The 26,373-nt window shown below is 43.9% G+C and overlaps 1 protein-coding gene across 5 annotated transcripts in view; it reads left to right on the top strand.

Annotated features, from left to right (window-relative positions):
* The window catches only part of LOC126481279 (gamma-aminobutyric acid receptor subunit beta), a 593,225-nt gene that overhangs the window by 356,672 nt on the left and 210,180 nt on the right, over positions 1 to 26,373 (top strand). For 3 of the 5 annotated variants that reach the window (XM_050104914.1, XM_050104912.1, XM_050104916.1), the window contains exon 3: positions 17,524 to 17,591. In XM_050104914.1, the coding sequence (XP_049960871.1) occupies positions 17,524 to 17,591 (68 nt within the window). Of the gene's footprint in view, positions 1 to 17,523; positions 17,592 to 18,805; positions 18,874 to 26,373 lie in introns of all 5 variants that reach the window. The other 2 variants (XM_050104915.1, XM_050104913.1) reach the window with 1 other exon arrangement.

Here is a 26,373-nt window from a genome sequence, read left to right on the forward strand (position 1 = left end):
GTGAAGACAGCTTTTGTTGTTTTGTAATCGCCTTCTCTAATAGAGACGAATGGAACATATCTTCATAGTGCAAATCTGTGTGAATTAGCGCTTTCTGTTTTTAAAAAAAATAGCTACATTGTGTCGAGGACAACAAGCAACGCGAGACCGGCTCTTTTCCTTGAAGACATTCAAATACAACTCGAGCTGCAAAGCATGTCACGTATATTCTTCCCCCTGAAACTTCCTGACAACCAGAAGATGTGTACTGCATCAGGACTCTAACCTGCATTCGACTTGCTCTGTCCTTCAGAACTGTCTCAGTGTACGACCCGCCTCTCATCTTCTCACACATCTCTAGCGAACGTTAAAGAAGAAGCTTTCAAACTTTTCGCAATGTTTTAGAAAATTTGGAACTACGTAGTTTGATGAAGAACTCCAAGTGTCGACTTTCGTGTAGATAAACTTCTTTAACTGTCTCGAAAAAGTGCATATTTCTAGGTTTCCACATTATTAAGGCTTAATGTGTCTCCATTTCTTGCTGCAACTTCAAATATAGACAGGGTGCAAGAGTTCGCGTTTGAAAAACATATTCTGTTTATTTACCTTTCTTCATGACCGCCTTAAAGGTCAGCACACCTTCGTAGGTAAGGTTTACAATGCGCGGTAGTTAATGATGCTGGGTTTGTATACAGCATGTTCGTATACAGTTGGTGGGCTACAGTTTCATCAACACTATTTACCTAGCAAGGAGAGTAGAGATAGCTATGTGTACAATACCTAATAACTAGACTGTGTGCCACGATCTTGGGTTGAATTGAAAACCTCTCCAAAGTGTGTCGTGGAGAGATGCCTTGTGACACTTTTCACAGCAACCAGTCCGTCGCTTGCTGATATTACGTTTCGTATTATTCGAGGAGTGAGCGCGCCGACACCAGTTTTTCACCCACTGTAAAACTGTCACAACCCACTGTATAACCATAACCGTAGACATCCACTTGACACTTCGTAACACGTCGGAGGAGAGCAATGGCTCATCACCCCCTGTGAAACCTTGCACCAGCAATTTGGGTTTTCTGTGTGTTACCCAACCTTCACTTGGCGCGGGAACGGCTTGCAGTTAACAGTGTTGACATTACTCATAAAACTTTCTGACGTCAAAACTGAGAACCTAACAGCCGAAAATGCTTATGTAAATGTCTCTCGATAGTAATTTCTTTGATCTTGACGACAGAACCACAAGCGTCTCCTTATTTATCCCACACAGGTTGTATCAGATATACAACGAGGTAGCACTAAAAGTGCGAAACTATTCGCACCCCACTCCCACATGTTGTCCACAGCCCAACTTTATGTGGAGATCGGATGGAAGGCGACGATGTAGCAGCATTATTTACTACTGAAACCACTGAAGTGCATTGTAGATGGTTTTCCCATTGTGTCACGTGTTATGGTTGCTTCCCGTCCGATTCATGTGCAAAGCGCCTAAGAAATGCCTAAGTACGTCTTGTAATAAGTCTGATCTTGTAAACGGGTGTTCAGAGTTAACGATGAAAGTGACAAGCATGATAGGTGACTACCAAGTAACTTACCTTGATGAAACTTGGACCACACATAGAAAGAACGGCTATAGTGTAGTACAGAAGGCACTGAAAGAGATACCCAATGAGTCAAACAGAAACGACACTTTGATTCGAAGACAATAATTACACCGAAGTTACCTGTATTTATGATGGTCACCTGGCCATCACAAATAGTGGGACATTGTTTTTAATAGGTTGTGTGAACACCACGGATTTAACGCATGCTCTGCAACGTGCTTTCATGCTACGTCTCCCCAAAGCATCCCATACGTGCTCAGTGGAATTTCACAATCGGTAGAGCAATCAAGCAGGCCAGTTCATTCGCTGAATATCCTCCCTTTCCAAGAACTCCTTCACCAGCACTGTTCGTGTGGTCACGCAATTTCTTCCACAAAAATGGCATCAGCTCTGTATTCACCCCCTGAAAAGACGCTCTTGGGGAAGCAGACAGTATCACAGTAACATCGAATGGGTGCACCATGTTCAAATATTTTGGCCGAGCGGTTCTAAGCGCTACAGTCTGGAACCGCGCGACCGCTACGGTCGCAGGCTCGCATCCTGCCTCGGGCATGGATGTGTGTGATGTCCTTAGGTTAGGTAGGTTTAAGTAGATCTAAGTTCTACGGGACTAATGACCTCAGAAGTTAAGTCCCACAGTGCTCAGAGCCATTTTGTTCAAATATTTGCAGTTCACTACGCCCATGTAATATTGTGCCTCTCCATATCTAGACCACCAAAACGATCATGCTGCAAGAAAGCGATTCGAACTCACGAACCTATCATTCCTTATAGTACTCTGTTCTGGCTGGACCTACAGAGATAGGAAATGAATGTATCGCACAACGAATCGCATAATGAGAAAAGAAAGGCCCTCATAAATGAATTTTCTGTGCCGTTTCCCACAAAATCATTAATTAATTTATAATTAAAATTGAGAAACTTGGTACAGTTTAACGCTAATTTTTTTATTCTCTTAGAGCGCTCATATGAAAGGATTCCACATATTAATGTGATTAACTAAGAGTAAATACAAGCAGTGAACATTGGGACTGTTACTTACGTCTTAGAGCTCCTTGACAGGGCCCCAAGGAACGGATGATGATCTCAAAAAGCCCGTCCCTCAAACGCATAATCGCCCTTCGACATGTAATGTAGCTCCAGACACAACAGAAATCAGAGAAATGATTTGGCATTCAAATATCTAAGGTGGCTCTGTCATGGATGATCCCTCTACCAAAAGACGAAATATCAAGTCGCGTTGTCGAATCAAGTTTAAAAGAAATGATCGAAAACGCATAAGTACCATCGTCCCATGATAGCCCACGTTGCGAGGTATTCTCACCAGAATCGATGACTCAGAGTGACAGGATCTACATCACCTGTGGCCTACTTTCAGCAACAGCCCATAAGTCGTGACTCGATGAGCTGATTTTCGAAATGCAACTTCTCGGCTCTGTTCCACGTTCCTCCAATAAGTGTCCTCATTTCCGTCCAGCAATCAAGTGCCTTCCCACAATGTTTACAAGACAGACCACTTCCCCCTACTCTGAGAGGCCGTACTCAGAAGTCGCCGCATCCCCCAAGGTATGCAACTGACACCCCCCCCCCCCCCCAACCTCCACTTTCCATTTTTTCTCTAAATCGGTTCAATGGCAATGAAATTTGAAACAGATGAGCCCAACACCTCGTTAACACGTTTCAATCTTTGATAACGTTCTTGGTTGCATTACGTGTTCCCAACTGCCACCAGATGAGTATGGTTCAAATGGCTCTGAGCACTATGGGACTTAACTTCTGAGGTCATCAGTCCCCTAGACTTAGAACTACTTAAACCTAACTAACCTAAGGACATCACACACATCCATGCCCGAGGCAGGATTCGAACGTGCGACCGTAGCGGTCACGCGGTTCCAGACTGTAGCGCCTAGAACCGCTCGGCCGCTCCGGCCGGCCAGATGAGTATGTTTAGCATTGCGGAACACGATCATTTTGATGATCCCGGTGTTCTACATCTACATCTACATTTATATTCCGCAAGCTACCCAATGGTGTGTGGTGGAGGGCACTTTACGTACCACTGTCATTACCTCCCATTCCTGTTCCAGTCGCATATGGTTCGCGAGAAGAACGACTGCCGGAAAGCCTCCGTATGCGCTCGAATCTCTCTAATTTTACATTCGTGATCTCCTCGGGAGGTATAAGTAGGGGAAAGCAATATATTCGATACCTCATCCAGAAAAGCACCCTCTCGAAACCTGGACACCAAGCTACACCGCGATCCAGAGCGCCTCTCTTGCAGAGTCTGCCACTTGAGTTTACTAAACATCTCCGTCACGCTATCACGCTTACCAAATAACCCTGTAACGAAACGCGCCGCTCTTCTTTGGATCTTATCTCCTCTGTCAAGCCGACCTGGTACGGATCCCACACTGATGAGCAATACTCAAGTAAAGGTCGAACGAGTGTTTTGTAAGCCACCTCCTTTGTTGATGGACTACATTTTCTAAGGACTCTCCCAATGAATCTCAACCTGGCACTCTACTTACCAACAACTAATTTTATATGATCATTCCACTTCACATCGTTCCGAACGCATACTCCCAGATATTTCACAGAAGTAACTGCCACCAGTGTTTGTTCCACTATCATATAATCAGACAATAAAGGATCCTTCTTTCTATGTACTCGCAATACATTACATTTATCTACGCTAAGGGTCAGTTGCCACTCCCTTACAGGGTGAGGAAGCGTACTGTTTGAACAAGGTCCCTTCACCCATCACCATTATTTATGACACTGTACTCCTCCATGTGTGTCTTTTCAGGGGTGCATTCGGCCCTGATATCGTTTTTATAGATGACAATGCGCGACCGCACCGAACAGCGCAGGTGTAGGACTTCTTAGAAGAAGAGAATATTCAACGAATGGACATACTTTTACAGTCCGCCAACTTACATCCCATCGAGAAAGTCTGAACTGAGTAAGAAAATATACTGCAACACGTCCACATGCGTCGTCGACCATCCAGCAGCTTTCAAACGCGCTGGTGAAGGAATGAGACGCCCTACCCCAATAATTTACCAACCATGTGGCAAGTATGTGAGCACGTTGCAAAGCATGCATTGCCGCCCGTGACGATCATACACCATGTTAAGAACAATTTTCCGCTTTTAGTAATGTCAGAGGAGCATTATCAGTCGGGGTGACTTCAGTCTAAGGACCAAAAGTGCTGTTTCTATTTGTCTCATTGCGCATGTCTTTCACTACCTTCTTTACTATACTGTAGCAGTTCTTTCCAGGTACGGTCCAAGTTTGATCGAGGTATGTTGCTTGACAGTGACACCTCATGCTTAGTACTTTCATCCTTAAGTTTTGCCCGCCAGCGTATCTGCGGCTCTTGTGGAAGCAATAGAGGGTGTAGTATATTGCTAAATTCCTAGCTTAACACCGTTTCTTCAAACTCTGTAAATAAGGTTTGGTGCGATAGTTCATACGTAATTCCAAGAGTCTGCAAGTTCACTTTTATCACCATTTCCGAGACGCTCTCTCGTGTGTCGAATAAAATCTATGAACTTTAATGCTGCCCTTCCTTGTATGTGTTCAATATACCCTGAGAGTTCTATGTTATACGAATCCCACTCACGTGAACAGTTTTAAGAAACTGCAACAGTTTTCTAAAATGCTACATATAATTGTCTGATAAACAATTTTCTTTGTAGGTTCTACATCCACATCTACATACATACTCCGCAATCAACCATACGATGGGCGGCGGAGGGTACCTCGTACCACAACTAGCATCTTCTCTCCCTATTGCACTCCCAAACAGAACGAGGGAAAAATGACTGCCTATATGCCTCTGTACGAGCCCAAATCTCTCTTATCTTATCTTTGTGGTCATTCCGCGAAATATAAGTTGGAGCCAGTAGAATTGTACTGCAGTCAGCCTCAAATGCTGGTTCTCTAAATTTCCTCAGTAGCGATTCACGAAAAGAACGCCTCCTTTCCTCCAGACTCTCCCACCCGAGTTCCTGAAGCATTTCCGTAACACTCGAGTGATGATCAAACCTACCAGTAACAAATCTAGCAGCCCGCCTCCGAATTGCTTCTATGTCTTCCCTCAATCGGACCTGATAGGGATCCCAAACGCTCGAGCAGTCGTATTAGTGTTTTATAAGCGGTTTCCTTTACAGATGAACCACATCATCCCAAAATTCTACCAATGAAACGAAGACGACTATCCGACTTCCCCACAAATGCCATTACATGCTTGTCCCACTTTATATCGCTCTGCAATGTTACGCCCAAATATTTAATCGGCGTGACTGTGTCAAGCGCTACACTGCTAATGGAGTATTCAAACATTAAGGGATTCTTTTTCCTATTCATCTGCATTAATTTACATTTATCTACATTTAGAGTTAGCTGCCATTCTTTACACCAATCACAAATCCTGTCCAAGTCATCTTGTACACTCCTACAGTCACTCAACGACGACACCTTCCCGTACACCACAGCGTCATCAGCAAACAGCCGCACATTGATATCTACCCTATCCAAAAGATCATTTATGTAGATAGAAAACCTACCACACTTCCCTGGGACACTCCAGATGATACCCTCACCTCCGATGAACACCAACCACCAAGCTGACTGTATATTCTCACTATCGTCCAATGAATCGAACCCTGCCGTCTACATTATCTCCCACTGAGCCTTCGTGTGCATTCACAAACTGTTATACTCGAATATTTGTATGAATGATTCAAATGATGACACAGTGACATTGTAATCATAGTTTTCTACCCTACCTGTGTAAATATAACACGGTTTATGAACGTTTCCGCTGGCGTTGACACGCAGACCGATGGAACAAATAGGCAGTTCTTTGGTCGGTGATGGCGTAGTTCATGAAGTGAACGCTGAGCCAAAAGAAAGATAGTCGAGGAAGCAATCCGAATCTAAAAACGCCAACACAGCCTACAAGACTCCTCCGCCTCGAGGTACGTACCTTCCAGTCGTATTTGTGACCCACACCGACTGGACCTACTGAGTCACGGATAGCTCACCATAAACCCAGTTCAGTACTGGAAACTGTCGTGCAACAGAACACATGCGAAGGAAAATATGGCCCAATAATTGAGTTGCATAAATCGATAATAGTTCAACATGAGGGAAGGTAGTCTAAGAATCGATTAACTCCAGTTTTATTACTTCTTGTCGGCAAACACGATTTCGACAATCATCAATTCGAACAGTTTAAAAACATGACAGATACAAGAAATTAGCTGGACAAGCCGGTACGAAGCGCTAAGGCCTTCCGACTTGTCTCTAAATTTCCAAATGGGAAGGCTCGCTTAAAGATTGCCCAATCAATTTTTCACAAGCAGGGCTCCAACCTCCCACCTAGTAGCTATTTTTCAAATTTTTCCAATGAAGTACCTTCCCGCGGACTGTAGTTTGCGAATTTGTCATCGTTGCTCAAATGAAACGCTGTAACTTCTGTTTTCAGTGGGTTTGATTTTAGCTTCAGTCTGCTGAAATACACGACGGCTCTGTCATCGGTATGCATGCGACAGCGTGCCTACCTAATACGTTACAAAAAAATGGGCTTTGACGGTTCTCATACCTCGGGTTCCATTGGTGATAAAAAGGTAGGGTCAAGCGTTTTGCGTAGCTCTTGGGCTAGTGAGCATTTGTATACCCGGCAGAAGGATGGTCTTAGTGTTACTATTCTACACACAGGGTCAAAGTACGAATATTACACATCCCCTCCTACTTAAGCAAATGGTGCAAACCGGTTAGTTATTTTTGCATTCAAGGAGGTCTACAGGGGACTTGACGGGCCTTATGGAGGAACCATTAGTTCATTGTGATTCCTCGGAAAACCCCACAAAAATGTTTTTTTTACTATGTTTTTGCTGTTACCAGCAGAGCAAAAGCCAGCCGTGGATTGCAAAACGACTACGTTATAGCAATCTTGAAAATTTTCTTCACGTCTTTATCCGCTTCCGAGACACAGAGGTTCAAATTTACTCTATTTGTACACGTAAAACCCGCTGTGGGGCGAAAACGTAGTTTATAAAGTGACGTAACGCGGAGAAATACGCTGTAAAATGTCTCCGTTATCATGTGGAAACCTCATGTCGTAGTAATGAAGCACATGCAAAATTTTTTTGTACACAATATCCGGTCTGAGGTGTAAAATTAGTTGTAGTAATGAAGCAAATGCAAAACTGTTATGCACATAAAATCTGGTCTGAGGTGTAAAACTAGTTTTGTCTGACTTCAATTTCTCATACGTAAATTACTTAAATTTTACAGACCAACACATTTCTTTTCACACGAGTCCTGCTTCAGCAGAGAAAAAAGAAAAAAACGCAAATATGTTCCTGTTTATTTAAAAGACTCTGATTGAAAAGTGGGGTACCAGCTGCCTAATTCTACCTTCCTCAGCATCTTAGAAAATTTTCCCAAAAATTTTCGCATGCAAACATATTCGAGATTTTTTTATGCTTGGAGGAAAGAAGACGGTGGAAGTGGCAAAGAGACAGAAAAGTAATAAATATTGGAAGATAGTAGACTGTGGTTGTGTTGTAGAAAGAAATAAGGAGACAATGGCAGTGTGAGAAAAAGAGGGGAACGCAGTTACAGTGGAACATAGTTAACAATGAGAGAAAAATGCTAGGAAAAATGTGCAGCAGACAGTGCCATGGGGAGGAATAAAGAGAAAGTGGAAGTGCGTTAGAGTCAGTGGCAATGATAGACTGACGGTTTGACATGAGAGGGACAATGACAGTGGGAGGAGACAGCAACAGTGGGAAGGAATGAATGAGATAGTAGCGGTAAGAGAGAGCAAGAGAGAGACAGTGACAGTATTAGCGGGACAGAACAAAGCAAATTGTGGGTGTGAAGCAGGGAGCAGTGATAGTTACAGGAACACAACGAGATAATGACAATGAGTTGGGATGAATGAGTGAGTGAGAACGGGCAACTGGGAGTGGATGGGAATGAGTGGCTGTGAGCTACAGTTAGTGGAGCCTGTGGCAGTGAGAGGTGAGATGCACGTTAAAAAGAGCGCAAATACGTTCGCATTCCAAAATATTTGGGAAAATTTTTAAAGGTTCTTAGGAAGACACAATGCGGCAGTTGGTACCCCACTTTTCAGTCAGAGACTTTCAAATAATCAGCAACATACCGTATTCGCATTTTTTTATTTCCGATAGAAGAATTTTTCGGGTGGTTATTTCTTATTCATAAATATCTTCTTCTTACTGGATAATATGCTGAATAACTGCCGGCTTCAAGGTTGCTTTCAAAATGTGCGGTATAAATTCCGAAAACTAAAAATGGCCTGCCTCAAGGTTCAGTTGTCTCTCCTACACTGTTCATACCCTCTAACGACGTCCTGCCAGAAATCGTGTCTCGAAAATTTTTGCACGCCGATAATATCTGTAGTAGCCGAACGTAGTACGTCAGAGGCGAAGCAGTAACCAGTTGCGGGCGTTTATTAGCCGACGTTCAACAGGGGCGCTGCCGCCCTGGAGCGCGGGCGGCCGGCCTCCGAGAGCCCTCGCTACAAGTGTTTGTTGCTCGCGGCGCGGTCCCACTCGGATAAGATCTGCCGCATTGTTCACAGACGGCTGAAAAAGCCACTCGGGCGCGTCACTCCGCCGGCTTTCGACCTTTCAGCGATGGCTGGCTGCGCGCCAGCTATTCAGCCGTTCCGCCCTCCGGGGAAATCTGTGTTTCTCTCGCAAACTGCGCGACGCGATGCTTTCTAATGACGCAGCCGCTTTGTTCGTTTACACCAATCATTCTCTCGCTTCCGAAAGAACAGCCTCGTCACTCTTAATCACCCGAATGGGTAGATGCTTCCAAAATACCTGCGTTGTTCCAAATGCCAAGATATCTTTAAAAAATTAAACTTAGAGAATTTCTTCGTTGTGTCAGGGCGTCTAAAAAACCGACTCCTGTCTTCCTATCGCAACAGGATTTGCCTTTCATTTTGTTTATACATCTACTACAGCACTAGAATCCAGGTTCAAACAACGGAAGTTTCTCTCCATTCCACATGATAATATCAAAACAATGTTTGAGGTTTAAAAACAAACATACTGCGTTTCGTTACTTTCGTTGTTTCCTGGTGGTTAGCCAATAGGCCAAAATTGGTTCATAATAAACAAACATTAGTCTAACGAAATGCTTTTTGTTTGTTATTCACCTTCGAATTTGAACTTATTCTTCTAAGAAGTTATGGGGAGGCTTACTATCTTTGGCCCGAAAAAAGCATGTTCTTTGAGAATTTTTTTCTCCGGATGTGTTACAGATATCATGGTCAAATGTGGTCAAAATGTTTATTGATGTTTTCTCTACAAACTGGATTTTTATCGACCGCAGATGTCGAAGAGCAAAGGCGGAACTGCTGTCGGAACGAAACAAAATTTCGATGTAGACCTCCACGCGCGGTATGTCACAGGTCAGCCGGCTCGTCTGAAATCAAAATAAGTTGACGTTAGCGAAGTATATAAGATTCTTTAGGAGTTATACCTCGCTCAAGTTATTTGGACCATAGGAAACCAAATGGCGGCCATTTGAAAAAAATACGATTTTTTCATCGATTTTTCGACTTCGTCGGCCAAGAAAAAACGTTTATAGTTGATGGATCGGAATAAAAGTGGTACAGCTCCTAGACAATTTAGTTAGCTTCGTCGGAAAAAAAGAATCACGCCAATCGGTTCAGTAGATTTGAAGTAACAACACCGCGCGATAAAAAGATCACTTAGAAAAACGCGTTTGAAGCTTTGACGACATACAAATGCAACATTATGCAACTTACGTTCAATCTGCTATTCCGAGTCCACAAATTAGTCCTTCCTCTTCCTTACAGAGGGCGTTCTGCTCGATCTGGGCCATCCTGCGCTGCTCCAGAGCTGGTCGTAGGGCCGCTGACAATCGGTTTTGGCCGCTTGAATCCGGTGCTCGTGCGAATGCTTGGCGAACTGCGTCGAATAGAGTCCCAGGGTGACGTCCATCGTTGACGTGGTCTTCACAATTGCTGAATACCCTTCGTTGAAACTGCTCACAGCCAGGAAAGTCGCAATCTCCCCAGTCTTCGCACCAGAATGCAAATGCTTGGGGGCTAACTTCCAAACACACGCGTTCAAGCTTTCATTTGAATTTTTTGTGTTTCCTCCCAAGCATCAGTGCGATAACTCGTCCTCCGAAAGAAAAAAACTGGTGCGTGAAAAAGGCCGATTTCAGGCAGGTACATTTTTTGTTCAACCGCGAATAACAAACATTTCTGCTCTGTATTCGGAAAAACCGTTTCAGGGGTAGATTCTAAACACTTTTATGATCTAAAAATGCAGTTTTTTTAAAAATCGATTTTTTTAACCAAAAGATAGTAAACCTCCCTATAAGGAGGAATCCATTAATATGATCAAAATAATGTTTAATAATATACCGTGAGCTAATTAATTCAAAAACCATCGCAAAAGACGTAGTTTATTTTCTTCGCCATGTCGAATAATATTATGAAAAATATTTAAGTTTAATGTAGATGAGAACATAGTTTACATATTAGCATCCTACGAAAAATGCGAAATTTAAACGCTAAGATGGAAACAATCTGGCGAATACTGCAGGATAGAGAGACGCGACCTGAGCAAAACTTCGATGCCCAGGGATACGAAAATGTCTACTGGCACTGAGGACTGTTCATATATTATTTCGTTCCATTTTATTATTTGTTATTTACATGAACGCTGAAAACTGATGTCGATATAAGTCTTTAAACTCTCAGCTACACAAGTAACAGAGCCCAGCCAGCACTTTGTCCTAGGCGGCGAATGTTCATCAGAGACAAGGGTATCGTCAGGAGTGCCCCAGGAAAGTGTGATAGGACCGCTGTTATCCTCTATATATACGACTATATAAATGATCTGACGGACGGGGAGAGCAGCAATTACGGCTGTCTGCTGACGACTTGTGGTTGTACGGGAAGGTGTCGTCGTTGAATGAATGTAGGAGGATACGAGGTGATTTAGACAGCATTTCTAGTTGCTGTAATGAGTGCCAGCTTGCTCTAAATATATAAAAATGTTAGTTCATGTGGAAGATAGGTAAAGCAATCCTGTACATTGGTAGTTCAAAAATGGTTCAAATGGCTCTGAGCACCATGGGAGTTAACTTCTGAGGTCATCAGTCCCCCAGAACTTAGAACTACTTAAACCTAACTAACCTAAGGACATCACACACACCGATGCCCGAGGCAGGATTCGAACCTGCGACCGTAGCGGTCGCGCGGTTCCAGACTGTAGTGCCTAGAACCGCTCGGCCAGCCCGGCCGGCAACATTGGTAGTGTCCTGCTTGACACACGACATTGATTAAATATCAAGGAGTAATATTGTATAGTGGTATAAAATGGAATGAGTACGTGAGGTTTGTAATAGTCTAGGCAAATGTGAGATTTCGTTTTATTGGGGGAATTCTGAGATAGTGTGGCTCGTCTACAAAGAAGACAGCGTATAGAACGCGAGTGAGACCCATTCTTGAGAATAATCCTCGAGTGTTTGAGATCCCAGCTAAGCTGAATTAAAGGAGGACAATGAAGCAATTCAGAGGCTACTAGATTAGTTACTGGTAGTTTCGATCAGAAAGATGCTTCACAGATTAAAATGGGAATCTATGGAGGGAAGACAACGCTCTTTTTGTGAGGCACTATTGCGGAAATTTAGAGAACTGGCATTTGAGGCCGACTGGAGATCGGCATTTTGCATAAGTATCACGAAGATGGGAGATGAGAGAGGCGGGGGTCGTATGGAGGCTTAAAGAAAACCGCTTTTCCCTCACTCTATGTGCGTGCAACAAAAAAGAACAAATGACTAGTATTGGTACGTCGTGCCCTCCGCCGAGCATCGTACAGTGGCTTGTGGAGTATTTATTAGACGCAGGTGTGATGGGATGTCGCTTCTGTTTATTCTGCTGTGTATGAATGTTTATTCATCAATAAACCCAATGTGTATGGTACTCTAACAATTATTCATTCACAAAATTCCCGCCGTCTAGCAATCTCTTTTTCCCAACGTGCTACACACCTTGTTGTTGGCCGGCCGGAGTGGCCGAGCGGTTCTAAGCGCTACAGTCTGGAACCGCGCGACCGCTACGGTCGCAGGTTCGAATCCCGCCTTGGGCATGGATGTGTGTGCTGTCCTTAGGTTAGTTATGTTTAAGTAGTTCTAAGTTCTAGGGGACTGATGACCTCAGCAGTTAAGTTCCATAGTGCTCAGAGCCATTTGAACCATTTTGAACACCGTGTTGTTGTACTAACTGTCCATCATGTGCTGCACTTTTGTGCATGTTGCGTGGAAAACCAAGATGTGAAGGAACTGATATTCGTTATAATGTGTTCAATCGATCGAAGAATATGCTGTGTTCAATTATATGTTATTGGTATTTCGAGTTGAAGAAGCACGTCCATTTAATAGAGAACAATCTGCACCAAGTTCGGCCACAGCATCCCAAACTTCCAAACTTCATATGAGCCCAAAGTGCGGGTCATGTGCAAGGCGACGCTCAACACATCTCGACTTTACTCGGTTCTTCTCGGAAATAACTTTTTTTTTATTTGTCAGTCTCCTGAATGGTTTGATGCGGCCTGCCACGAATTCCTCTCCCGCGCCTAATTTCCAACATTCGTCTGTAGCACCACATCTCAAATGCTCCGATTGTCTTCTGTTGCGATTTCCCCACAGTCCATGTTTCACTACCATACAATGCTGTGCTCCAGGCGTACATCATCAGAAATTTATTCTCCAAGTTAAGGCCTATCTTTGATAATAGTAGACTTCTCTTGACCAGAGATGCCCTTTTTGTCAGTGCTTGTCTGCTTTTGATGTCCTTCCTCCTGCGTAAGTCAATGGTTATTTTACTTAACTTACTTTACATAATTTCATCTCCTTCTTGGCCAGCAGCCCTGGTATTAAGTTTCTCGCTGTTCTCATGTCTGATACTTCAAGATATCAAAGTCATCAGCGAACCGCATCATTGATATCCTTTCATCTTGACTTTTAATTCCACTCCTGAATCTTCCCTTTATTTCCATCATTGGTTCTTCGATGTACAGATTGAACAATTGGGGCGAAAGACTACATCCCTGTCTTACTACATCCCTGTCTTACACACTTTTTGCTCGAGCACTTCGTTTTTGGCCGTCCACTCTCATTATTCCCTCTCGGCTCTTATACATATTGTATATTTCCCGTATCTCCCGATAGCTTATCCCTATTTTTCACAGAATTTCGAACATCTCGCACCATTTTACCCAGTAGAACGCTTTTTCCAGGTGGACAAATCCTATAAACGTGTCTTGATTTTTCTTTAGTCTTGCTTCAGTTGTCAACCGCAACGTCATAATTGCCTCCCTGATGCCCTCACCTTTCCTAAAGCCAAACTGATCGTTATCTAACACCAACTCAATTTGTTTTCCATTCTTCTGTATATTATTCTTGCAAGTAACTTTGATGCATGAACTGTTAAGCTGATTGTGCGATAATTCTCGTGATTGTTAGCTCTTGCAGTCTTCAGAATTGCGTGGATGATATATTTCCGAAAGACAGATGGCATGTCGCCAGACTCATACATTCTACACACCAACGTGAATAGTTGTTTTGTTGATACTTCCCCCAATGATTTTAGAAATTCTAGTGGAATGTTATCCATCCCTTCTGCCTTCTTTGATCTTAAGTCCTCCAAAGCTCTCTTAAATTCTTATTCTAACACTGGATCCCCTATCTCTTCTAAATCGAGTCCCGTTTCTTCTTCTACCACTTCAGACTAATCTTCCCCCTCATAGAGGTCTTCAATGCACTCTATCCACCAATCCATTCTCTCCTCAACACTTAACAGTGAAATTTCCGTTGCGCTCTTAATGTTAACCACCATTGCTTTTAATTTTACCGAAGGTTGTTTCCACTTTCCTATATACTGAGTCAGTCCTTCTGACAAGTATTTCTTTTTCGATTTCTTCACAATTTTCATGCGGCCATTTCATCTTAGCTTCCCTGCTCTTCCTATTTGTTTCATTCCTCAGCGATTTGAATTTCTGTATTCCTGAATTGCCCTGAACGTTTTTCTACTTTCTTCACTCATCGATCAGCTCAAGTATTTCTTCTATCTTTCTTTACTTTGTCTGTGCCGTTTTCCCGCAGTGACGGCATGGTTATTCGGATTTGGCAAGGTTAATTAAAGGGGTGGCCGGATGCCCTTCCTACCGCCACCCCATACCCCCCCCCCCCCGCCTCCGGGACGGAATTAGTGTACCCCAATTGTCTGCGTCTAGTGCAATCCATGGAATAGTGTGAATGTGTTCAGATGTCTGCGAGCCGTGTAGCTGCGGCGGCACGTGGGGACCAGGCCGGTATGAACCTAGTGGGATGTGGAAAACTGCCTAAAAACCACATTCAGGCTGGTCGGCACTCCGGCCTCCGTCGTTAATCCGCCGGGCGGATTCGATCCGGGGCCGGCGCGCCTACCCGAGTCCAGGAAGCAGCGCATTAGCGCTCTCGGCTAACCTGGCGGGTCCAGCTGAAGTATTTCTTCTATTACCTGTGATTTCTGTACTTGGTAAAAAGCGACATTTCTTTTAGCATTGCGTTACGGCATCGTTCGGTCGGCATGACATTCTTCAATTCGGTATTGCGTGATTCCAAATGAGATCCGTAGAAGAATGAAAGCTGTTATGGCGATGATTACTTCGATATAAGTAAGGCTCTGAGAGGCTACTGTATCATGGATAGAATTGATGGAGGCCCAATGGTAAAGTGCGAGTTCGTATTATGGTGTTAAAGCTCGCATATTGCCAAGGTTGTTTCGACTACGCTGCAGAAGTTTCATAGGAAAGCCGTCAAACGTCCTCCATATAGATCCGATGCCTCCCCATTTGATTTCCATATTTTCGGAGCCCGGAAGAAAGATATTTCGTGGCCATTGCTTTGCTTCGGAGGGAGAGGTGCACGCCTGGTACAAGTATGTTTCCATAGGCAACCGCAAACATTTTTCCATGAAGGCAAAGACCTTGTTGTGCCACAGTGGGACAAATGTATTACCAGTCACGGCAATTACTTTTGAAGTAATAAACAGTTTACTTTTTTTCGTCTGTATGGTTTTCATTTGACTGCCCCTTATATATAAGAGAAAACTATTGATGGAGATGTAAATGGAGTTCTTATGCTCTGCCTGGAATACTGTTCATTGTGTAACATTAGTGCCGCCTCTTGTGTGATCAAGCCCGACATGTGATATAGTTACAGAAGGAAGCAGGAGAATGCACTTAAACAAAGTCACCAGTACTAGACATTAGGGGTTGCAGTTGCTTGAGGTTGAATGATCTTAACATGCAATTCGTGTGAAGGGTGTCCACAGGAGTTGTAGTGAGAGAAAACTGATCAGGTCTGGGTTCATCAAGAGGGACTGTCATTTCGTGCGATACGCACTACAAATCCTCATAATTTCTGTAACAGTCGTCCGAACACGGGTAAGTGAAGACTCTGTGTATCATTTCAATATATTCTTCGTCTGTATATGGAATCGAACAACTGCGTGAGAACATGTAAAATGTTGGTATCAACGACGCATAAACGACTGTTCTTCGAATAGTGCGAGAGTGGAAGTTTTATAGCGGTGGCTGTCAGTCTAGTTTAACCATTAATGACAACAGTTTTCTAGCACAGTGTTAGTGTGTCCATCACGGACAAGGAAAAGATTTATATTCATAATGTAATCACTGGTTGACACAGCCGTAAGTTATTGCTACCATGATTTATGTTTACAAAAGCTTTTAGAAGCTAACGTATCCTACGTCACCTTCAGCACCATCCCTCCCAACGTTTCAGCTTCATTCAATTAGCCTTCCTTTGGTAGTCTTCAATTAAGTATACTTAGTACAGTTTAGTGAACTGAGTAACAGTTAAGAAGGTTCCTGCAATTGTGCCGAAAGTTTAGGAAGAAAGTGAGGTGATGTTCGTGAAATCCTACGCAGGTTTAAAACAGAAGACTGCTGCACACGTATTTACCTGTATAGTGACGAAAGGATAACAGAGTACCAAGACGGATTCCTGGTGTTTCTCCTATGCATCACGCATAGGGCCATCTCAGGCAACAGCTGAGAACCAACGAGCTCTTGCGCTCTCAGTCTATTAAACGAACAACTCTTTTCACAGTAAATAATATTACAATGCACAATTGTTTCTCTCTGCCTTGAACATTATGAGAACACAGCGTACATTATTTTCAGTACAGTAAAAAATTACGTTATTTTGTAAAACGAACATTCACTACTAATTGAACAACAAATATTTGCAGGATATAGGCACATTACTTTTATGATTTCGCCTATGATGCTAGGTGAGTTTCTCGTGATTGTTACTGTGCAGTGAAGCAGAATGGAGAACTTATAATGTTATTTGAAAGTACTTTATTGATTTTATTAATGAAATTTGAGCTCCATCAGCACCTGTAGCTTAAGTAAGATAATGTTAACATGATTTATTACAGGAAAGGTAAGTATTAGAGCTTAGTATTTAACATTGTGTTTATGTGTTAGTGCTGCTTTCCAGAACAGCAACGCTTCATACCTATTCACTGTGAAAGTAAAATGGCGTGTGGTAAGGAAAGCGCTTTCACTCTGAAGGTAGTATCATTTTCTGACTCAAATACAAAAAGTAAGACTTGGCAGTACTAACGTGCCGGTGGTTCAGTGGGACCCTGGGCGTGTAGTGGCGAGCTAGTAGCGTGTAGTGACTGAAGGCCTGTTTTCCCGCAGAGACGGCCACAAAACGTCTTAACCGGTCATCGTCCGCGGACGCAGACGGTGGCCCGTTGAAACCTTTTGTGAGGTCCGGAGGAGGGCGGTGATGAGTCGACGGCGGCTGCATAGCGCATCTCTTGTGTCTTTTCCAGGTCCTCCGGTTGAGGTCGGGGTCACCATGTACGTGCTGAGTATCAGCTCGCTCTCTGAAGTAAAAATGGTACTAGACGCCTTTACTGTTCGGCATTCAACAGACTTCTCGTTAACCGCTAGAAGAATATAAACGTTACTTTTAATTTCGTTTCTTAACGAATTTTTCTTTAGAAATTAGTTTTTTTGCGTTTTTTGTCATTCCTTTACAATACGTAATTTTCGTTCCCGTTCACCTCGCATTCCCCTCTCAACCCTCAAACCTACTCTCAACCCCTCACGACTCCCCCCCCACAACGTCGTTTTTTCTAAAAACATTTTGCATGACATTCCTGGGCGCCGACGCGCCCAGCTATTTTGCAGGGATACACTCTTGGCACTGACTTTGTACCGAACTAGCTATCTCGACAACAACTGCAACGATTTTTTTCTTGCGAATGACACAAGCCATTGACAAGATGACATCCCTGTACATTTCCTGTTCATTTCCTTTTATTTCGAGCTCATTTTTGTACCACGTTTGTTTTTTATTTTAATTGGGACTAGCCATATTTTTGATTGAGGTAAAGAGACTCTTAGAAGCTGCTGCCGCATGCTGTTGGGAAGCGCGATGCCTGAGCAGAAGTAAGAAACAGCGAAGTGAGAAATGAGTGCAACTGTGGTGGGTGTACCTGTGCTTCTTCAGTGTGTGTGTGTTTGTGTTCGTGACTGAAGCGAGAGGGAGCGAGTGAGAGCGTACACAGGCTGAGACGACCGTTTCCTTTGACCCTGGGGCGTGTGGTGTATGTGGATTTGCAGCCGAGTGGAGACAGCTGTCGCCGCCGCCGGCTACGGCTGCCAGTGGCATGTCCCCCGTCCTTTCTCGCAGCAGATTGGCTGGACGCTGATATCGCCGCTTCGCCAAGCCTTTCACCCTCATGTGGTCCACGGCGCTTCCTGGCCCGCGCCCATCCACCGCCTGTCGATACATCTGATACCAGAAGCAGGGCCGGCTCCAGCCCGCTCCCTTGCTTATTCAGCCACTTAATGCTCGTCTTCCGCGCACTACACAGCCGCCACTGACGAAAAATCGTGTCTGCCAGAAAAGATAGTCCTTTTTCGTCAACGCAGCCCCCAATACAAATTTGTTCTTATTTATTACGCTCGCAGGCAGGGGATGTCGCCGGCTTACAGGAAGCGCCGTTGTCCACTTCTTGAAAATCTAACTTCTTTATTAAACAAAGGTGTGTGTTGAACGAGAATGCTGTATTCCCGTAGTGTTACCTGTGATTATGCTACTTGCAGGTCCGCCCGTGGAAGTTGGAGTCACAATGTACGTCCTCAGTATCAGCTCCGTGTCTGAAGTATTGATGGTACTTGGAAGTTATTTATACAGACAAGCCTTGCTGGTGTTTATGGAAGAGTTGGATGTCGAAATATTCATATATATATTTTTTTATTTACTAAGAGCTGAGACTCGTCTCCCTTTCTTCCTACTCCTTTACTCCCGGCGATGTCAGTGGTACCGCAGAAAGATGCTACTACTAGTAGAGAAGGTGGGCACAATTCTGTCGGCAGACGCCTCAGCAGCGAGATCGATTGATGGAGCTGAGGGGAGGGAGCTATTAAAGTCGATTTCCGAGCGATTTAGAAATCGTCTTGTCTTCTCTCTTCTGTTCTTTTTCTTCTTACGCAGACTCGCGGTGCCACTGAATATCTCCGACTCCACCCTGATGGGAATCCTCAGACACTAATCGAAAGCGTAGAAAGGGAAAAAAAAGAGTAACGAGCAGCAAACTGTTCGGAGAACTCTTCAAAGTGATTGAGCTGAGACGGCGCCACCCTACCCGGGATGCGTGGTAAACCGCAACCGCCGGACTTGGCGCTCGGCTCCACGCCTGAGCGCGAATTCCGACACGGAAGCGACAGCTTATCGATTAATCTAAAGGCTATTTTTCCCTAGCAGCTGTCTGTGTCCTCCCAAGGGAACCCTACAGCGTTCCTCATCACTTCTCTATAAACAGATAGACCAAAACAAAACAAAAAGTCGACTGAAAACCGATCAAATGCATGTCACTGCAAGCATTATAAGACTGCTCGCGGACAGCTAACGCCATCTCGGCATTTAAATCTGTGTACATTAATAATAGCGTATTACACTCAAAATTTTAACTAATTTTCGATACGCTGCCGACAGGACGGTACTGTAACACTGTTGCGATACACCGGTCGGAAGGGAAATTGAAAAAAAAATGAATGAAAAAAAAAAGAAAAACATTTTCCCTCCCCGTATCTCAGACTCGCAATGGAGACCGGTAGATTTGCAGATTGCTTTAGATGTTCCGCCCAGCAGCAAATACATATTTGTATAATTATTGTAATAGTAGTTGTTTGTTATGTTTTTTTGTGTACATTCAGTTCCACATTGGAGCCCTCATCGACCTTCCTGGTTTACACACGTCCGCACTGTGCATTTCAGAAACACACTGTGCTTTTTTGGAACAAATAAAAGGGGACGCGGAAGTGCTGCCGTCGTCACTGGGCGGATAAAACCGGTCCAGAAAAAGAAGGGAGACGCCCTACTGTTCGGCGCGCGTTGTCGCTCGCGGCCGGAACTGAGTGTACACGCGTGTACAACCAGGTGAAGGGCCCTGAGTGCATCCAAGGTCCACCGTCACTTAGGACGTGACCGGCGACCGACTGCGGCGACGAATGTCCACCGTCTTCTTTCGCATTCATGTTGTCGCAGTCACTGTTTACCGTCGTCTGGCGTGGCTGCTGCCCGCGGCCCGCGGCGCGGGGGCGGCGTGGCGCACCCCGGCCCGCCGCGCCGCAGCTCGCGGCCCCCCGCCGGCAGCAGCCACCACTGTCTAACCATTGTTATATATACATATATATATACATACATATTTGTGTTCTTTTTTTGGTTTGGAGACTCTCTTGGTGAACGAGGAGGAGGTTTTCTCTGTGTCAGTGGAGCCCTCGTGCATGCGTAGCGCCGCTTGGCTGTCGCGCCTGCTGCCTGCCGTGCCTGCTGCCCGCGCCTCGCATTGCCTTGCTCGGCTGCCTTGCCTTGCCTTGCATTGCCCGCACCGTGCAGTAGACTCCGACCCCCGCCGAGTGCATCGACTGCATGCCTTCAGACCTGACTCGGCCGCAGAGCCCTCACTTCTCCTACTGTCTCCACCATCACACCGACCACTCGCCCCTCCAGAGTACGCCTCCGTGTTGCTTTTCGAATGTCACACACACAAAATTATGTAAATGTATGCCCGATAGCCTACCCTGTCTGGAACCTGTGACGAGCGCCTCTTGCCGAGTTCCGGGAGAAACCACACCCTGTGTGCACTCCATGTAAGCCTACTACTGTAATAGCTGTAGTTAGTGGACGTCTGCCTTCGTTGCTCAAGTGTCCATCTAGTAACACAAAAGATCATGTTTCAAGTTCAGACTAGTCCTATATCCTATACTTGCATCGTGATATGGAACCTGTCATGGAAAGATCTGGAAACGTATGTGAATTTGTCTTTGGACGGGAGACAATCATAGGTATATCATCTGTTGTGCATGACTTCGTACACATGATCCAGATTGTATACCGATTAGGTTCCTTTCAGATTACGCTGATACAATAGCTCCCTACTTAGCAATCATATACAACCGCTCGCTCACCGATAGATCTGTACCTACAGATTGGAAAATTGCGCAGGTCGCACCAGTGTTTAAGAAGGGTAGTAGGAGTAATCCATCGAACTACAGACCTATATCATTGACGTCGGTTTGCAGTAGGGTTTTGGAGCATATACTGTATTCAAACATTATGAATCACCTCGAAGGGAACGATCTATTGATACGTAATCAGCATGGTTTCAGAAAACATCGTTCTTGTGCAACGCAGCTAGCTCTTTATCCGCACGAAGTAATGGCCGCTATCGACAGGGGATCTCAAGTTGATTCCGTATTTCTAGATTTCCGGAAAGCTTTTGACACCGTTCCTCACAAGCGACTTCTAATCAAGTTGCGGGCCTATGGGGTATCGTCTCAGTTGTGCGACTGGATTCGTGATTTCCTGTCAGGAAGGTCGCAGTTCGTGGTAATAGACGGCAAATCATCGTGTAAAACTGAAGTGATATCAGGTGTTCCCCAGGGAAGCTTCCTGGGACCTCTGCTGTTCCTGGTCTCTATAAATGATCTGGGTGACAATCTGAGCAGTTCTCTTAGGTTGTTCGCAGATGATGCTGTAATTTACCGTCTAGTAAGGTCATCCTAAGACCAGTATCAGTTGCAAAGCGATTTAGAAAAGATTGCTGTATGGTGTGGCAGTTGGCAGTTGACGCTAAATAACGAAAAGTATGAGGTGATCCACACGAGTTCCAAAAGAAATCCGTTGGAATTCGATTACTCGATAAATAGTACAATTCTCAAGGCTGTCAATTCAACTAAGTACCTGGGTGTTAAAATTACGAACAACTTCAGTTGGAAAGACCACATAGGCAATATTGTGGGGAAGGCGAGCCAAAGGTTGCGTTTCATTGGCAGGACACTTAGAAGATGCAACAAGCCCACTAAAGAGACAGCTTACACTACACTCGTTCGTCCTCTGTTAGAATATTGCTGCGCGGTGTGGGATCCTTACCAGGTGGGATTGACGGAGGACATGGACAGGGTGCAAAAAAGGGCAGCTCGTTTTGTATTATCACGTAATAGGGGAGAGAGTGTGGCAGATATGATACGCGAGTTGGGATGGAAGTCATTAAAGCAAAGACGTTTTTCGTCGCGGCGAGATCAGTCACCAACTTTCTCTTCCGAATGCGAAAATATTTTGTTGAGCCCAACCTACATAGGTAGGAATGATCATCAAAATAAAATAAGAGAAATCAGAACTCGAACAGAAAGGTTTAGGTGTTCGTTTCTCCCATGCGCTGTTCGGGAGTTGAATGGTAGAGAGAGTGTATGATTGTGGTTCGATGAACCCTCTGCCAAGCACTTACATGTGAATTGTCGAGTAATCATGTAGATGTAGATGTAGATGATAAGGAAAGGTGGACTACAGGGTGGTGCAGAAACCGTCGTCGCAGGAAAGCTGGACAGTAGCAGAAATGATCAGCGAACAGATTGACACAATAAACAGAAGATTTACTTAACTTACATTTCTCCAAGCAAACGAAGACTCAATACAAATAATGCGGCAAGAAACATGGAGTCCAGCTATCTCAACGTCGACAAGGATTAACCTCGAACTAAGGTATCGTAACGTAGTGGCTCCAGGCGCAAGTGGAGAAGAGCGGCTGCACTGGCCGTGCTATATATACTGCGTCGGCAGAGGGCGCTTGTAGTACGGAGTTGCCAGAGATGTGGCTCAGCGGACGCACGTCATTGGGTCCGCCAGACCCTCGCGACCCCTATCGGCATCAGACGGAAACTTACTATTCCGTCACCAACCTTGACACACCGTGGGGTGGTATCGATATGTGATACCACATCATCTTCAGTAGCACCATGTGCACATTCCTCAAACCAATGGCAGCATTGTCTGCAAAGTGCTCCATCTAGGAAAATTATTGCAGTAAACTGAAAAATCGGTTCCCGATAGAGGAAATGTGTGCTTCTGAAATGGTACTTACGTGATCTTACGCGAAATATGTTGTTCAGTGTATTCCACACTGCCCTTCCCACTAGGAGAGTATGGAAAGTAACTAACGTGTCATGTGATTATAGATGAGTGACTGGTACGTTACTGTCCCACTTTATCTCTTCTCTGTCCTGTGATACAGCTAACGACGTTGTTCTCACTCTTGAATTATCTGGTTTATAATCACATATGTTGCATTAGGGTAAGGCTATAATTATTCAAAATTTTAGAGAACTGTCGATACAGGCAGTAGCAAGTGTCTTGATACAGAGGGTGCAGTAGAGTATGTAATGCATGTGCTGGCCGCTCCAACTTCGTTCCTCTGTTCATGTGATCCTGGATAATAGAAGAGTTCGAAGATGAACACGCCAGTGTGGTCCTAAGGTTCTCAATAGGCTCCCTCGTCCAGTTCCCTAAAACAGAAAGTCAGAACTGATAAATACATGAACGAGCTACTGGTATTGACATTAATTGAAAAAAAAGATGTCCTAATATCCTTCCTAGTAGAACAGGAATCACATTTCCAGTGACTGGAAAATATATGATCTTTTTCTCACATCTGCGTAGAATATATACTGGTCTAGGAGTAACAGCTTATTATTTATTGTCTGATATGGCTGCCACTCCTGCTCATACAGTGTTTTGGCTACAAGTGAAATCAGTCAGCCATAACAGCCATAACATTAATCAGCGGCTCAGTACGCCTGAAAACGAGATTGGTTTAACAGCTCATTCTGTAACTTTTGGTTGTTTACTTCCCATTCGCAAATATTCTAAAAAAAATGTGTGTGTAATCTCATGGGACTTAACTGTTAAGGTCATCAGTCCCTAAGTTCACACACTACTTAACCTAAATTATCCTAAGGACAAACACACACACCCATGCCCGAGGGAGGACTCGAACCTCCGCCGGGATCAGCCGCACAGTCCATGACTGCAGCGCCTTAGACCGCTCGGCTAATCCCGCGTGGCTAAATATTCTATGACTGAAACCTACAGAGAAGTTGAAATCAAATAACGCAATTAAAATCAGTAAGTCGCCTTCAGTTACAACAAAATAAAATTACTTATCTGTAGGGTTTGCGTTTCCTGATGCCAACGATCAACTACAAATCTGGAACAGATTTAGTCCCGATATCACACATTTGTACAGCGCGTTCGCACTTCCTCTTCGTGAATAACAAATAAAAATCGTCTTGCATACCCATGTCATTATAAAAACCTGGTCCCGGGAAAACGACAGCAGAAGACGATAAAAACGGAAACCAGAGGAACTCCATTACCTTTAACTATGTTGATTTTAACTTCCGGGTGAGTCATTATTGTCGGGATAAAGTATGTTAGCACTAAACATTTAACGTAAATGTTTGTGCACTTAATGTACAGGTTCCTGTTCAGACTTATAAATACCTCTGCCACGTAAATATTTTGTGTGCGTTTGCCAGTTACAGGTGTCTACGGTAACGACAGAGAGAGAGAGAGAGAGAGAGAGAGAGAGAGAGAGAGAGAGAGAGAGAGAGAAATACAGAGAAAGAGCGTCTCAAGGGATGTGCTTAGGAATGAAGTGGTATATTTTGCTAAACAACAAACGCTCCCCTTTTTCTGCGATATTCTGGACACAGACTTATCGGCGCAGGCCGGATCGGCTAAATCAGCACCGTAACCGAACCCGGATTAGCACAGCTCTCCTGTCGCGTCATTAATGTGCAAATTGAGCAATCAAAATGGAAATAAGAGGCGCTAGCAGTTATTAATTATTATGAATTACTATTCATCCGTTGGACTGCGATGGCAGTGAAGACATTTTCTACCGTTGTGGATCTGGCAAAGTCTGCCATTTCAATCAACCCGCGTTTCCATGCGACTCGTGGAACATGTCACCTGTATGAATCCAATATCTTTTGATTACTGCACAAATCTGCCGTTGAATGACGGTACCCAGTTTGCACCACCCATTCTTCTGATTACTGTATAAATCTGTTGCTGAATTACGGTATCCAGTTTGCACCACCCATAGAAGTTTATGTACAGAAAATGTGTCAGAATATATCATACATTACCTCTTATTTCTTATCTATGTGTCGCTTTCTCTTCGGTGACGCTACCACATTCCGCTTTGTACTGTTTCAAATTACACATGTCTTTATACCTCGTTACACTGTTTTGCATCTATATCACGCTGACACTTCATATGAGACTGTTCTTGTTCACACTATCCACAGAGGCGTTGTTTAGTAAGCATGACAATTTGTGAGCTGTAACAGTTTCGAATCACTCTCCGTTATTGCAACATTTATGAGGATTTTGCGTTCGTAAGTGTTAATAGTACAATGGGACAGTAAAAATATCAGTTCAACACATGAATAAAGCACAAGGTTTACTGCGTTTTTAGAAAGTCACAGAACGTAATATAAATTACGGAAATGACGGATCGGAGAAAAGCTGAAGTTTTCAAACGTTTCATAGTGAGTGAAAATGGAACAGGTCAACAACATAGCAGTACTGACATCATTTAACACAGCAAATGTCAAAAATTCTGTAGCACACTCGAAGCAGGTAGGTTCTATGTAAGTGCCACATCTGATCAGTATTACTTGAATTTGCCAAGAGAGATGAATCCTTCCTCATGATCATATTGTATTCGTCATGAAACCAGAAGAAGATCTAATGAATGACTCATCTAACTGCAGGAATCTCGGATGACGTAGTTGGTACCACTGACAATGTCATCGTTTCAATAAGCAACAGCTGTCCTCCTAAAGAAACAACTATTCCCATACAAACCTACAATTAGTGGACAATTCCGTATCAGTGACATTAAACAGATTTTGCTGCAGTAGGAGATTTTGGGCAGTAAATAACGATTAGGATTCTTTTTTTTTAGTATCTCGACCTTTATGATATCCATTTATAATTTACAGTCATATTAACCAGGTGAATAGTAACTGCTTGGCCATATTTTACAGCCAGGTTCTCGGCACTGAAGTGAGCTGCAGTATTCTCTACAGAACTTCTTCGTATTTGACGCATCTGACCATATGGTCAAATGGTACCCTCGTTAGAGCAGAGTGGGACAAATGAAAGTGGCTCAGAGAAGAGAATTCCAAGGTACAAAGGGCCTGTCTCTTGTGACAGGAGTCGTGTTGATTTGCTAGGACTGAGGCATTTTCTGGTGAACTGCAGTCACCACGTTTCGGAATGGTGTCTGACTTGTTCAAAACAAAATCTGTCTGACGCCATT

This window comes from Schistocerca serialis, chromosome 5 (assembly GCF_023864345.2).
Source record: "Schistocerca serialis cubense isolate TAMUIC-IGC-003099 chromosome 5, iqSchSeri2.2, whole genome shotgun sequence".
Lineage (NCBI taxonomy): Eukaryota > Metazoa > Arthropoda > Insecta > Orthoptera > Acrididae > Schistocerca > Schistocerca serialis.